The following is a 15,798-nucleotide window of genomic DNA, read 5'->3' as shown; positions in this document are numbered from 1 at the left end:
CATCAAAACCACACTGCAAAGAATGCTTACCCACTTGTTCAGACACATGAACCAAATCCAGCAATTCTTTACACTCAATACCTTCCGCCAAAGCATCCACCTTAGATTTCAATTGTGAAAGGAGATAAATCTGATATTTTAGCATATGAAACTGACAATTCAACGCCCTCATGGCTAGAGTGGAAGAAGTATATACTTTCTTACCCCACCTATCCAAAGCCCTTGCCTCTTTATCAGAGGGTACAGGATTTTTAACCACAGAAGCTTTAACACCTTTAGGCCCCTGAGAAACAGTTTCTGGGTCCGCCCTAGGACTCTTAAACAAATACTTATGAGCTTCGGGCACCCTATAATACCTATCAGGCTTAACAGCAGCAGGAGGCAAGGAGTCAGGGTTCAGGGAAGCCTCTGCAAAAACATCCTCCACCACATTCAACACAGGAGGAATAGCTAAGGGCCTATGCTGGGGTAAAAACAAGAATTCCCTAAGCCTTTTCCTGGAATCAGAGTAATCCTGGCCTTCCCATTTAAAGTGCTCCCTCATGGAGTGAAGAGTCTCTGAAAATGAAAAATCCTCAGGAGGAGAAGCTGTAGGAGTGGAATCATCCACATCAGAATCAGAATAAGTAGGAAACTCTTGTAAGTCTTCCACAGAAGACTCTGAAGCCTGTGAACACTGTTCAAAACTATCAAACTCCTGTTCCACCCTAGGCCTCTTATCAGGCGGGGCATAGAACCTCTAATCAGAGTAATCAAATCTTCTGCCATTTTAAGCATATGTTTCTTAGGCACAGAGCCCGAAATGCTAGGAGAAGCCCCCACAGAAGCTGAACTTGGCCTACCTCTAAAAGAAGCTTTGGCAACAGAAGGAGAGGCCCTAACTACCTTGGGAAGAGAGGGAAGAACAGTTACCTGAGAAGCCCCTCAGCCTGGCCTACCTGCTGAGAGGGCACATCCTGTAACAGAAAAGTATCTGCCTGAGACTCCATAGAGACTCCTGGCAAAACCTCTGGCTCCCCTGAGCCTTCTAAAGAACCGACGTCCGGGACTGCGCGTTCCTCACCCCTAGGCTTCACTGTTTTGTCCTTGCGCTTCTTGGATGAAGCGGGCGTCGGAGCATCCGGCGGCATATTATAATTGCAACGCTTCCCAAACACTAACCTAGCACAATCCAGCCTCCTCTTAATAGTGCGCTTGTTAAATCTAGCACAAGAGCGGCAACCAACAACGTCGTGCTCAGGCCCTAAACAAGGTATACACAATGTATGATAATCCCTATGCGGTATCTGCTTCCCACAAGAAATACAGTTATTCACTTTTTCTGACATCCGGTTAAATACTGAGGCAAGAAAAAACCAAAATGTTCCCCAACAGGGTTACTTAGCCAACTCTGTTTCGGTCTGAAACTCCGGTTTCGGAAAATCTCAGAACGCCAACCTGCACTCGCAAAATTGCTTCTGCATCGGACCATGCGGCAAAAAAGACTGAGGAAATGACGTCGGGCATGCGCATTAGTACCCTGACGTACTGACGTCAGTCTAAGGTGCCATGACCGACGTCAGCCTTATACTCTGGTATTCGGGCCGACTGGGACGCGGACTATACCCAATTGTCAGGACTGCAGCAATGGAAGACGAAGAACATCCTTAAATTTTCAAAAACATCTTATTAGGTATTTCCATATATGCCCATTTCCTCATAGGCTGTAGGTAACGGTAGTCTTAGTTTCAACAGTGAAATTTACATCCACATTTCTCATTCACTGTCACTATGCACCTTTTGTGGCAACCGAAGAACACTTATTCATATGTAAATACACTTTTTTTAAGTTCACAATTTGCTATGCAAAAAAACTGGACAACATCACTGATTACAGGAAGATGCCTACATCTAAAACATGTAAGCTCATAGTGATGATATTAACTGTTATCAGCTAACAACTTCTGCAGTTTGTCAAAGGTATTTCAAAATTTCTGAAGAAGTTCCAGAATTATCTTTTGTTTCCCTTGCATCTTCTGTGATAATCAGAATCACATTTTCAGCAGAACAGACTTGACAATTCTTTTATGAAGGACATTACTGCACTAGTGTCTTAAAGCTGTAAAAATGTAGTCTTGCTGGGTACTTAACATTTCTGCTTTGTCATTTTCATGTGTAGTAACAACTCCAGCTCTTTTCATTCAGACATCATATCTAAATAAAGGATAATACAACCTGGAGCAACTCTATTTCAGTCTAGCATTTTGTTGACCATATTCTTGTGAAAATATTACCTTCTTCCTGACCCATACAACCCTTGCATGTCCAAATGTGGTCTGCAACTTGGTATGTGGGTAATCCTGCCCTCCTTGTCCTTTTGAGTTCAGTAATGCTCTGTGCACATACAATCAGCATTAATAAAACCAGACCCAAAGGATCCAGCAACAACAATCTCTACAGCTGACAGAGGATCATCTAAAAACAGCATGTTGCACTGTTCTGCAGTTGTCTGTTAACTTCCTTTTTTTTCTGCTGAGTGGGCAGCTTAGAATATGTTTTAACAAATGGCACACCTAAATCTCCTGCCAAAAGCTGTCCAGGGGATAACAACTAGTAAAGGCCAATGCAGCTCTTTTCTGGGTAGCAACAAAAACTGCTTCACCTCTTTGAGCTACTCTTGCTGCTAATATGGCCCCTGTATTCTCAACGAAAACATAGTTAAGAGCCGACTTCACAATGGCACAAGTCATGTCTAACTATACTGTTTGCAGTCACTTCTTCTGCAGACCCAGACCAGCACAACCCATCAACTTAAACTATCAATATTACAGCATAAAGAGGCATTTCAAACATTTGCTTTATACAACTTAAATTCCTCAACAATATATTCAATTTACAGGACAGTGCATTCAATAATAAAATTGCCAAATAACGTACAAGCCTAAAAAGCATAGTCTCTTCCTTTAGGAACATTTTATAAAGTATTTAAATCAATTTATCTGTACTTGCGTCTTGGTTTAAACTCTATATCCAAAGAGGAGACCCTAGCTTGTCTAGAAAGTGAAAAGTGAAATTGTCAGAGCTTAGTTTTTTCTTTTCTGAATCAGAAATGTTTTTTTTTCAAATTTACATATAATTTGTTCAGTTTTCATATAGATATCTGGAGGTAGTTATAATTACAGACCACCACTAACAACTCCACAGAAATATTATGTCCGAGAGAGAGAAAAAAAAAACCCAGACAAGAATGACATGTCAAAAAAGTAATAAAGCCAGCAGCATCACACACACACACACACACACACACACACACACACACACGCACACGCACACGCACACGCACACGTGTTTGTCCGGTGGGAAAAAGTTGTTGGGTACCTATTTCACAACATACTGAGTTCCTAAGTGGGAAACAGATCAATCTACTTCAGACAGATAAGGTATTAATGCGACTAAGAATACACTTTTGTGACTTAAATTCCTCCCCATTCTGGGGATAAAGCTTAAACGTAACAGAAATGAATGCTTCTGGAGGTAACCTCAAGATCATGGCATAGCTAAACGGCTGGACAGTGACAGACTTCTCTATTAATATTATTCCAAATTAATTCATTTACCAGGCAATCCAGTTGGGATACTGGACTCTTATTTCCAGGATGACTGATATCCCAGACCTTCACACATCCCTTGCCTCCAGTGTACACGTGCCTAGTGGGATTGCTGATGGTAACAGCACACACCACTTCTCCATGGCTTAGCGTATTTATCTGCCGTGCATGACGTGGAATTCCTGGTCCAATCAGTGCATCAGGAGGGAATGGAACAGGCTGCATCTGGCCTTCTGCACTCACATGGAATGAATAAGCCCTGTAGTTTAAAACAGAGAGAACAGATGCATTACACATTTTTATCCTCACAGGCAAGCCAGTGTTCCCTTGGGCATGCATACCTCTCAAGTGCACCTCAATATAAGAAACAGTCCTCATTTTGAGTTTCAAAAGTCTGTGTTTCTTGCAGTTCCATGATGAAAGAACTGACACATTACCAGTGTTAACAATTTTTTTTAACTGACCTTCATAACAAACAAATACCGAGTCATACTAACGTATCAGCACATGTATAAGTAATGCATTTTAACCATCTTGTGAGCTTCTTAGCTGAAGTTGTCAATCATCTGTTAGTAAGTGCTCTACATTTTGCCCATTTATTCTACAATGTGAGAAGTAGTGTTCCATATTTTGGAGATGGAAGGTTAGGAGGTGTGTATGTATAAACACACAGCAAGCCAGCAATTCCTCCTGTCTCAGTGCTGGCTGGGGTGCCTTCTGTGTGGAGTCTGCATGTCCTGCCTGTGGTCACGTGGGTTTCCTCCGGGTGCTCTGATATCCTCCCACATCCCAAATACATGCTGTAGGTGGATTGGACACTCTAAATTGGCCCTAGGTGTGAGTGTGTGCATGTGTGTGCCGGGCTTGCAACTCGACACCGTAAAACTCCACTGCCAATCATGAGTGGACAGGTGATCCGCTGTGGTGACCCCTAACCGGGAAAAAGCCGAAAGAAGAAGAAGATCAGTGGCACCTTTTCCTGAACAAAGCTAGTACAAAGCAAACTTTTAAAAAGCTTGTTTATTTAAATTTATTTTATGGAGTAAAGAACTGATCCAAACAAACCATTTTCAGGCCAGCAAGGAGATTTCAAACCCCAAAATAAAGCTAGTAAAAAAAGTAAATATGACAGACTGTAACAAAATAGAATAGAACAGAATTAAATTTCTCAAAAAGAGGATTTACAATGGTAGAACTATAACGTTTATCTGCAACACTATGAAATATTTGAATATAGTACTGCCATAGAATGGCTGCATTCAGTGAATGCATGTTTTATAACAACTAAATTACTTATAGTAATTAGTTAACTATATGAAAAGGAAATTAAAGAGAGAAAAAGGAATAAAGGAGAGGGTAGAATTAAAGAGATGGAATCTAGATATTATTATAACAACCTCAAAGCTTTCCAGACTGTAATCAACCAGCTGTTAAAAGCCAGTACACCAACAAATCCTACACCTACTTCATCGAACCATATGGACAGTATAGCCAGTGAATTCAATAGCCACTTCATCCAAACAGTAACCTCTCTTATTAAACTCTCAGCACAGGCACAAAAAAACTCTTCCTTTCTTGTTAGCTCCCCAAACACTTGTACTCAAACCAGTCTCTATTTCTACAATCAAAAGCTATAAATAACGTTAAAAATCTACCATTGTAACTGATAACATACCATACCATCTAAGCACTTAACATTGCTGCTGTTGCCCTAAGCTTTCTCCATTCATCCATCTAGCCATCCATCAACCCCTTTCCCCATTTTGGGGTTGGGGTGTTGTATCAAAGGTGGCAATCATCTAGATCCAAGATTCACACTGGCAGGTGACTAGCCCTGCTGCAACTGTTCTTTTTGTACCACATACTCATATGTACATTCACACCTATGGCCAATTTAGTGTGCCTACTTCACCTACTGCATGTCTTTGGAATGTGAGAGGAAACCAGAGCACCTGGAGAAAACCCATGTGAACACAGGGAGGACATTCAGACCCCACACAGAAGATACCCAAGCAGAATATTTAACCAGAGAACCTCTTGCTGTTACGAGACAATGCTATCTGTTGTGATACTGTGCCGCACTAGCTTTTCCTATCTCTATCCTAATCAACCGTTCCATCACAGAAACCTACGTCCCATCCCTATGGGAAAAGTGCTACATTCATCAACTCTATAAAATTGGGAACACAAATGAGCTCTCAAGCTTTAGGCATACAGCCATACTGTCTGCACTCAGACTTCAGCTCTCTTACTGACAACTGCCTCCTCTCCCCAACACAGCATGGTTTCCATAATTTTCATAGTACATGTACAGCTCTCTTTAGTATTATAACATCTGTTAACCAATATCAAAACTCTGCAAACTCAGCCTTGACACACTTCCTAGATTTATCCAAAGCTTTCAACATGATATCCCACTAGAAATTGCCTCAAAAACTGCTGGAAAGCTGATAGATTTGCTTTGAGTTGCAGAACTGGAATCTATTTCAAACTGATGAGTACACTTTTTGAAACTTAATTTGCACTGTGCTGTATTTATACACTTGTCTATTATTTATAGTGGTACTGTATTATTTCTGTCTTTTGTTGTCTTCACTGTGTTTCTTCCAGCCACCCTCCCTGTTCTTGTGTTGGTGTTAATCTTGGTGGTTTTGAAACTGCCCGCCCCTCTTGTAAGTTTGTATTTGGATACTCCTTCTGGGCCTATCTCATTTGCTCACTCAATTGAGTGCAGTGAGATCATATTATGATTTCAGGCACTCCTACTGTGTACAAAGAGAGCATTTGAGAAGGACAACCCCATGTAGCCTCTTAATCCTGCTGTGTTCCCTCCCCTCAAAAAAAAAAAAATTATATATATTTATTCATTTGCTTTTACTGTAACTGTCTTAGTTGCTGTTCTGCGTGCTGTTACTTACTCTGCACTTATTACTGCTTGTTAGTAGCCTAATTTAATGCCTTCTGCACTTGTCTTTTAGTCATTTGTTAATTTAATTGCATTTAATTAAACTGTATTTGCCGTAATATTGATACACGTGTGCTAGCCTGCACTGCATTTGAATTGTATTTACTGCTGTTTTAGCTGCTTTTCTGTAAAGTAAATAAATAAATAAATAAATAAAATTCCTAGCTTGTTTCCTGCCTTTCCTGTAACTTGTCTGGTCCAGATACATACTTGCTATATCCAGGACTGTTTGTATGCTCCTGAGCCCCCCAAAGCCTTTCTGTGTTGGAGGGAAGCCTTCTAGCTTATCAGTGGGAGTGGTAAGCACTAGGTAGCCTATCTACCACAGGAGAAGATGTTTCTGGCCCAGAAATTATAGTTTATTGGCTGTTTGGGAAGCTCTTCCATCTTTCAACCTTCTGATTCAAAAGCCTGTGTTTGTGCTCGTTTCCTGCCATTCCTGTTACTAGTCTAGTCCAGGTACAGATTTGCTGTATCCAGGACTCTTTGTAAGCTTCTGAGCCCCCCCCAAGCCTTTCTGTGTTGGAGGGAAGCCTTCTAGCTTATCAGTGGGAGTGGTAAGCATCAGGTAGCCTATCTACCACGGGAAGAGTGGGTTTTGGCCCATAAATTGCAGTTTATTGGCCGCTTAGGCAGTTTTCCATCTCTTTCAACTTGCTGGCTTAAAAGCCTGCGTCATGTGCTTGTTCCCCACCTTTCCTGTAACTAGTCCAGTCCAGGTAACAGATTTGCTGCATCCAGGACTCTTTGTATGCTTCTAAACTCCCAAGCCTTTCTGTGTTGGGAGGGAAGCCTTTTAAGCTCATCAGTGAGAGTGGTAAGCATTAGGTAGCCTATCTACCACAAGAGGAGTGGTTCTTGGCCCAGAAATTGCAGTTACTGGTCGTTTGGGCAGTTTTTCCCCATCACTTTCAACTTTCTGGTTTAAAAGCCGCACTTGCGCTGTTTCCCACCTTTCCTGTTACTAGCCTAGTCCAGATACAGAGTTGCTGTATCCAGGACTGTTGGTAAGCTTTTGAGCCCCGCAAGCCCTTCTGTGTTGGAGGGAAGCCTTCTAGCTTATCAGTGGGAGTGGTAAGCACTAGGTAGCCTATCTACCACAAGAGGAGTGGTTCTGGCCATGAAATTGTAGTTTACTGGCCGTATGGGCAGTTTTTTTCCATCTCTTTCAACTTTCTGGTTTTAAAGCCCGTGTTTGCACTTTATCCCCACTTTTCCGGTAACTAGTCTAGTCCAGGTACAGATTTGCTGTATTCAGGACTGTTTGTAAGCTTCTGTGCCTCCCAAGCCTTTGTGTTTGAGTGCAGCCTTCTAGCTTACGAGTGAGAGTGGTACTAGGTAGCCTGTCTACCACAAGAGGAGTGGTTCTTGGCCCAGGAATTGTAGTTTATTGATCATTCGGGAAGTTGTCCATCTCTTTCAACTTTCTGGTTTAAAAGATCACATCTGCGCTTGTTTTCCATCTTTCCTGTAACTAACCTACTGGAAAGCACTAGAAAGCCTTAAACTGATACAAGCCTTCTAGCTTAAAAGAGAGACTTTGGAGTGATTGAGTATCAGTTTTCTGTATTTTCTTGCTGTACTTAATGGTTTTCTGCACAAATGCTGATTTTTCCAGCACTTATTGTGATTTAAAAGCTTGTTTTTTTTTCACATATTGTACTTATTTGACTGCTTGCACTTTTAAAAAAGTTTTTTTTTTTTTAATTGTTTAATTGTTGTAGGCTACACACTAAGTCCGATAGCCTTTTCTGATCGCTTGTAGTCGTTTAAAGCTGTTTTAACTGTACTTTTTACTGTTTTTGCCTTATCTTTAAAAAAAAAAATGTTCTTGTTTCCTGCCTTTCTAAGCTAATATAGTCCAGTTTTCTGGCTAGTGTTGAATTCAGGGCTGTGTTACAAGTTTCTGAGTTGCCCATACCTTACTTGGATAGAGGGAAGTTTCTCTGTTTACCTGTGACAGAGTTGAACTTTGAGCAGCCATCTGTCCCTGGAGGAGTGGTTTCAACCCAGAAGTTAGTAGTTTGCACGGTTTTGTGCACTGGGCAGCACTGGTTAGCTAGGGATAAATTATTCCTGGCTCCACTAAGTCTCCTCTTCAGTTGTTCACTTGAAACTAGTCTAACTCTCAACCTAAGCACTGAAAAAGCATCCTACAGTCCAGCACTTGCTCAGACCTAATAGCAAGCACTAATATACCCTGACACTTGACTGCCCAGCAGGGCAAGGCTCTTTATCCACCCCTCACCAACCAAGCGACTAAGCAGCTCACCCTACTATTCAGGCGTGACCAAAGGGCAACTTCAGGTGTACTCTCCAGTCCAGCTGGTGAATCTGGGTATCCTGAGGCAATGTTACAACTGCCTCATGTACACAGACAGCCCTCTCCTCCTACCACAAAATACTAACATATGCGAGAGATGTAATTATACAGCCAAACTGGAGGCTAAGGTCTCTCCACCCAAGACTGGAACAGACAGTCATGAGGAAAAGGTTAACACTAGCACCACACCTCCAGCCTCACATAGACCCACTAAACCAGCACTGGCAAAAAATACACATAAATACACAAAATCATACTCGGAGGCTCTAAATAAAAACCTGCAAAAGCAACAGAGAGCTCCAAGGCAGACACTCACAAAACCTGCACCTCCAGTCACAAACCAGACAACACATAAAACACAAAATCAATGTGCCGCACAATCACAGCCCTTAAGGCGAAATAACATACCTAACACACTAGTAATAGGCGACTCAATAGCCAGACACACTGACACCCCACTCACCAGGCTGGACAAGGAGAAGGTTACTGTTAGCTGCCTATCAGGAGCCAGAATTCTCCACATAACACAAGCACTCAGGTCACTCCAGAACAAGTACAAATATGACTCTGTCATTGTTCATGTTGGTGTGAATGACCTGAAATGTACCTCCCTGGACTACATGAAAAGGGACATGGAAGAGCTCTTTGATCATGTAGCCCAGGCGGGTATGACCCTGACCCTGAGTAGCATCCTACCCTCACCAAGAATGATACCTCAGTATAAAGAAAAATTGACCAATTTCAACAATTGGTTAAGCTTCTGGTGTCATTCAAAGGGGATCCGGTGTCAGCCTGGGATGACATGCTTGACAAGCCGTGTTGCTTCACAAGAGACTGCTTGCACCTCTCACCCCTTGGCTTTCGAATACTGGCCAAGGCTCTTGCTGCCCCCATAGTGCCTTTTTTAGGCAAGGCTCAAAATTCACACCCACCACCGTAAACAGCACAAGTACAAAAATGAGGGTTATGCTACTAAACGCCAGGAGTTTAAGTCTCAAAATGCATGCGCTCGAAGCTCGAAGTATGGAGAACGTCGACATCTGTGCAGTAACTGAAACCTGGTTCAAGGCTCCAGAGAGCACTCCAGCACTACTGGGCTACAACTCATACCACACATTTCGGCCACAGAACACGGACCGAAACACAAAAGGAGGGGGTGTATCCATATTCATCAAGGATACTCACACCTCCAGGTTAGGGACGCAGCATGATACCACTGAGATCATCCATGTGCAACTAACATCAGGCAAATCTGCAATGCAAATTGTAGCCTGCTACAGATCACCCTGCATGACCCCAGGACCACCACTCCGCCTTTCTGGAGACACTGAAAAACATGAAGGTCCTACCGAACACCCTGATATTGGGCAATTTCAATTACCCTACCATTAACTGGGAAAACTACTTGAGTACAAACTTCCAGGCTCAGCGCTTCCTGGAATTTATCAACTCAAATGCCCTGGATCAGCGGGTAAACTCCCCTACCAGAGGCCACAACATATTGGACCTGGTCATCACCAACATGGGCGACAGGTGTTCCGTACCAGAGGTCAACCCGTCACTGGTTAGATCAGACCATAAACTAATCACCCTAGATTTCCACACCCTACCACCACCCCCAACCAAGGAAACCACAGTGAAAAACTTTTCTAAAGCAAACTTCACCTTACTTAAGGCAGAGGTGGTAAGTTTCACAGCCCCTACTCTAAAAGACAACTCTGCCCAAGATGCAGAATCCTTTACAATTGCACTCTAAGAGCACCTACCTACAAGGATGCATGGATCGTGCCATCCCTAGCAAGACCAAGACTCACTCCCCTAAGAGAAGGAAACCAGTCTGGTGGACCCCTGCCATAAACAGGTTATACAACAGAAGGAGGAAACTAGTTCAGAAAAAAAGCAAATCCCAAGAAGGAAAGACATCCCTGATCAGTATCAGTAAGAAACTAAGGTCCCTCATAAAATCATCCAAGGCTAACTTCGAAAGAAAAATAGCCAAGGATTCGAAAGATAACCACAAAGCCTTCTTTAGCTATGTCAAGAATCTAAGTGGCAACTCACAGATATGCTCTGAGCTAGTGCAAAATAGCACAAAATATACTGAACCTACTGATATTGCTAACATCCTGGCAGATAGATTCAGTGCAAACTTCACCTCCCTCTCACCTTCAAAAGGGCCCACAACAATACCAGAAAAGTGTAGTGTCCCGGAAGTTACAGAAGCACAGGTGAAAACAGCCCTTTCAAAAACCAAAAACACAGCATCAATGGGGCCAGATAGTGTCCCAGGCTGCGCTTTGCACGAACTATAGAACAAACTAACCCCTCCACCTAAACACGCTGTTCAGCCTCGGCCACTCCATAGGCTACGTGCCCATAGTATGGCACACAACAACGGTTATTCCGGTCCAAAAAGGAGGGGCCACAACTGACCCTGGTATCTCTCGCCCCATAAGCCTGACTAGCCTGGTCTGCAAGGCTATGGAGCGCATCTTCATGGAACTCAAAGACATTGGGAACCTCCAAACACTTGACCCGACCCAATTTGGCTTTGTTAAGGGCAGATCATGCCTACTAAACCTGGTTGACTTCTTCGAGACAGTCACCAAGGCCATAGAGGATGGAAAGGTGGTTCACACAGCCTACCTTGATCTCGCCAAGGCGTTCAACACCATTCCTCACTCGGGTATTATAGAAAAACTCACCAGCCTGAACATAAACCCCTACATCACAAGATGGGTTGCCAACTGGCTTAAAGACAGAACTCACACAGTAAGAATAGTGGGCTCCAGGTCAGACTCTAAACCAGTCACAAGTGGTGTCCCGCAAGGCTCGGTTCTGGGACCCCTACTGTTCGGCATATATTTCTCAGAAGTACAGGCAAATGCAGGAGGACTATGGCTAACCAAGTTCGCCGATGACTGCAAACTGGGAGCCATAATTGACTCTCCAGCTGACACGGACATCCTCCAAAAAGGCCTTACTGAGACAGACACCTGGTGTCAAAGTCATGGCCTCAAGCTAAATGCCAAAAAATGCATAGTCATCCCATTTGGGAAAAACAAAACACCCACGAATTACCGCATAGGCGGCAGCCCCCTTAATACAGAAGAGGTAATAAGAGATCTGGGGACCCAGGTAGATTGTACTCTCTCCTTTGACAATCATATTGCCAAAGTAGTTAGGAAATGCTTCAATGTGGCCCATCTAATTACTAAGGGGTTTGCATCTAGAAATAAAGAGGTTATAGTGCCCCTCTACTCATCACTCATCAGACCCATCAGAGTACAATGCCCATTTGGGATGTACCTCACAAGACACTTCCAACACCTGGAAAGACCACAAAAGCACCTCACCAAGAGGATTACTGGCCTCAAACAAATGTCCTATGCAGCCCGATTGAAAAAACTCCAGCTGTACTCAGTGGCATATCACTTACTCAGAGGTGATCTCTGCCCGACTTACAAAGCCATGTCCAACTCAGAATTGATGGACATGCTCCACCTAAAGAAATCCAAGTCACTGCGAATGCTCAACCTAAAGAAATCCAAGTCACTGCGAGCCACTCACTCTAGTGAGCTAAACCTCGCCACAGCAATAAATAGAACATGCTGGAGGGATAGATTCCTGTCACAGAGACTCCCCATGCTTTGGAACAAAATTCCTAACTATATTAGGCAGAGCCACTCACTAACACTCTTCAAGAGAAGCCTTGACGAGTGGATGGGTAACAGAAAATACAACCCTGGTATCACTTCATTGGCTCTGCTTGACAGAGGCTCAGTTAATTAAATCAATGGGGCGGCGAAAGCCGACACACACTGGCTAGGCTTAAAAATGCCCTTGGGCAGATAACCTAATACCTACCTATGAACCTAATATATGAAATTTCATTATCTCGGTTTTCCAGCTTCCTCTCAAATAAGCAACAGGTAGTAAAATGGAAAAAATTACATCTGATCTTTCCTTCTCATTACAGTAGGTCCCTGTTGTTCAATATATGCATTAATGATCGCCACCTAGCTTCAAAAGAAGCCAATATCATACAGTACGCAGATGATTCAACAATCATCGGTTCTGCTAAAAGCATAAATAAATTAAAACAACTCGCCCAAAAGTTTTTCTCCACCATAGTGGCCTTACTGTTTGATACGCAGTCGCTCCTTAATCCTTCAAAAAACAAAACTGATCCTATTTACCCCAAAGCATTCAAGTGACTACAAAAATAATTTCGATGTCACTTCCTCTAACACCAATATAGAAGAGGAGTCACTACTGACGAACGTTTAAAACTTGGTCATCACATAAAACAAGCAGTAAGAAACACTCACCAAAAGCTAGGTGCTCTATATACAGCTAAACAGTATTTCATAGATAATGCCAAAATATTACTACTCAATCCCTTATCATCCCTACAACATTTTATGCTGCTCCCATCTTGATTAACCTAGATCCACTGAACTCCTGCACTTGGAAGGGTGCTATAATGCTATAATAAGGTGGCAATATTTACCACCAATCAGCATTACAGGACATCACTGTCTGACTTTAAAAAACTTCAGTGGTTAGAGCCAGGGCATTACCTTACACTTTCCCTCCAAGTCACTTCCCATAAACACATCTATTATCCAGACAAATTACCTAGTTTGAAAAATATTCTCCAACTTTATAACTCAAGTAGACAGCTGAGACTCAGTAATAAAATGGTACTAAATGTCACAAAAGTTAGCAACTCACCTGGTAACTCTATGTAAAGTACAGTTGTGTACACTTACCATAAATGTAGATGTTCCGAGTGTATTCACTGTTGCAGTCAAAGCATTTGGGTTATCTGCTTGCTGTAGCCCTTAGTCGGCCTGATTATCAAAGTCTTGGATCCTGCGTCAGTTGCTGTCTCACCTTCAATGACGTCAAGTAGTCGGGGTATAAAGCATGCAGCTGATGCCATTACATCAGTTTTTCTTGCCCCAGATGTCAGGCAAATACACCAAAAAGCTTTTAAGTATAGTAAATGAGAATAGAGATATAGCCAAAAGAAGTCAGGGGGCTGGAGGGAGGGGTAACCAGGACTGCAACAGTGAATACATTCGAAAAACTACATTTATGGTAAGTGCACACAACTGTACTATGTTCTTCCTGTTTCACTGTTGCAGTCGTCACATTTGGGTAGATTCCAAAAGCTAAGGATGGGAGGAGGAATTTAGATAGCATTAGGACCAGCTATAAGGCCCTGCAAGACTGCAGTGGCAAAGCCAGCTCTGGATTTAGAGAAAATTGGCAAATGGTAATGTTTGGTGAAAGTATGTACAGAACTCCAGGTAGCAGCTTCTAGGATGTCCCTGGTAGGGACGCCTCTGAGAAAGGCTGTATAGGTAGATGCAGCCCTGGCTGAATGGGGTCTAATCCCCTGTGGGATAGGTTTTCCATGGTGCTTATAGCAAAAATGAATGCAATGGCCTATCCATTTCGAAAAGGTTTGCTTTGAAATAGCCTTCACCTCTGCCCCTGCAGCAAATGCCACCAGCAGTTGTTCAGGTTTCCTTTAGTTTAGTCCTGTCCAAGTAAAATCTAAGTTGTCTGTGCACGTCTAAGGAGTGCAGTATCCATTCTCCTTTGTTCTGTGGATTAGAAAAGAAGGTTGGCAAATGAATGGACTGATTAAGAACCACAATGGATACCACCTTGGGCATGAAAGAGGGACTGGTCCTGAGGGACACCCTGTCCACATGAAAGATGATGAAAGGCTCCACTGCCATAAGGGCCTGTAATTCAGACACCCTTCTTGCTGAAGTGATTGCTAAAATGAAAGCTGTTTTCCAAGAAAGGAATTTTAACTCTGCACTTGCAGCTGGCTCAAAAGGAGGAAGAGTGAATTTTTCCAATACAAAATTAAGGTCCCAGGCTGGAGTTGGGGTTCTCCTGGGTGGTCTTAAGTTTTTGGCCCCTCTGAGGAACTGCTTGAGCAGTGGGTGAGAAAAGAGGGGTGGTGCTGTGTTGTAATGAGCTGAAATGGCTAAGGCCTGAATTTTGATGGAGGAAAAGGAAAGGCCCTTGTGAAGCATCTCAGTTAAGTATTGAAGAATCTGAGGTAAATTGGGTGCTGCTGTGGCCATCCCTTGAGTTTGGTTCCAGACACAGAATATTTTCCATTTTTCAGCATAAGATTTTCTAGTACTAGGCCTCCTTGCCTCCAAAATGACATCCAACACTTATTTACTGAGGGATGGTAACAGAGAGATTAGGTAATTATCTAGGCTGCCAGGTTCAGGGTTTGAAGTTGGGGGTGCAGAATCTGGCTCTCCTGCTGAGACAGCAGGGTAGCAGTCTGAGGTACGTGCCATGGGACCAGCTGTGAGACACTGCAAAAGAGGGGGTACTGGTGTTGGCGTGGCCAGTCTGGTGCAATCAGTATCATCCTTGGTTTGTCCTGTTTGATCTTTAGTAGTACTTTGGAGAGGAGAGGCAGAGGAGAAAAGGCATAAACTGATAGATTTTTCCAGCTGAAGGACAGAGCATCCATTTTCCAAGCTTGTTTGTGGGGAGTCCTTGTGCAGAATTTGTCCAATCAGTAGTTCTGGGGGGAGGCAAAAGTACAGTTTTGTACCTACCATAAATGTAGATGTCCGAACTGGATAGCATCTGCAGTCATAACAACTGGGTTGTCCTGTCGTCAGGCAGCCCTTCAGTCGGCCGGATTCCAAAGTCCGGGTCCGGCTTCGGCTGATGTCGCACTTCACCCAACGTCATCTCTGTTGGTCCTCGGGTATAAAGGCATCAGCCGACGCCATTTTCCTCAGTGTTTCTTGCCCCAGATGCCAGTAGCCCTCCTGGAGGTTAAAATTTGGATAGATGCCAATGTTTCCAAAAAGATAGAGGTAAACACAAAAATAAGCATGTATGTACATATATACAAACAAATACAC

General features: G+C 43.0%; 1 protein-coding gene across 8 annotated transcripts in view; it reads right to left on the bottom strand.

The window, feature by feature from the left end:
• The window catches only part of TLE4 (TLE family member 4, transcriptional corepressor), a 617,928-nt gene that overhangs the window by 67,191 nt on the left and 534,939 nt on the right, over window positions 1–15,798 (bottom strand). For all 8 annotated transcript variants that reach the window (XM_044060884.1, XM_044060882.1, XM_044060883.1 and 5 more), the window contains one exon: window positions 3,597–3,846. In XM_044060884.1, the coding sequence (XP_043916819.1) occupies window positions 3,597–3,846 (250 nt within the window). The remainder of the gene's footprint in view (window positions 1–3,596; window positions 3,847–15,798) is intronic.

The sequence above is a fragment of the Protopterus annectens genome, chromosome 2.part0 (genome assembly GCF_019279795.1).
Source record: "Protopterus annectens isolate FY-2018-M chromosome 2.part0, PAN1.0, whole genome shotgun sequence".
Taxonomy (NCBI): Eukaryota; Metazoa; Chordata; order Ceratodontiformes; family Protopteridae; genus Protopterus; species Protopterus annectens.
The sequence above is the reverse complement of the archived record's forward strand: the minus strand, read 5'-3'. Positions and strand labels throughout refer to the sequence as shown.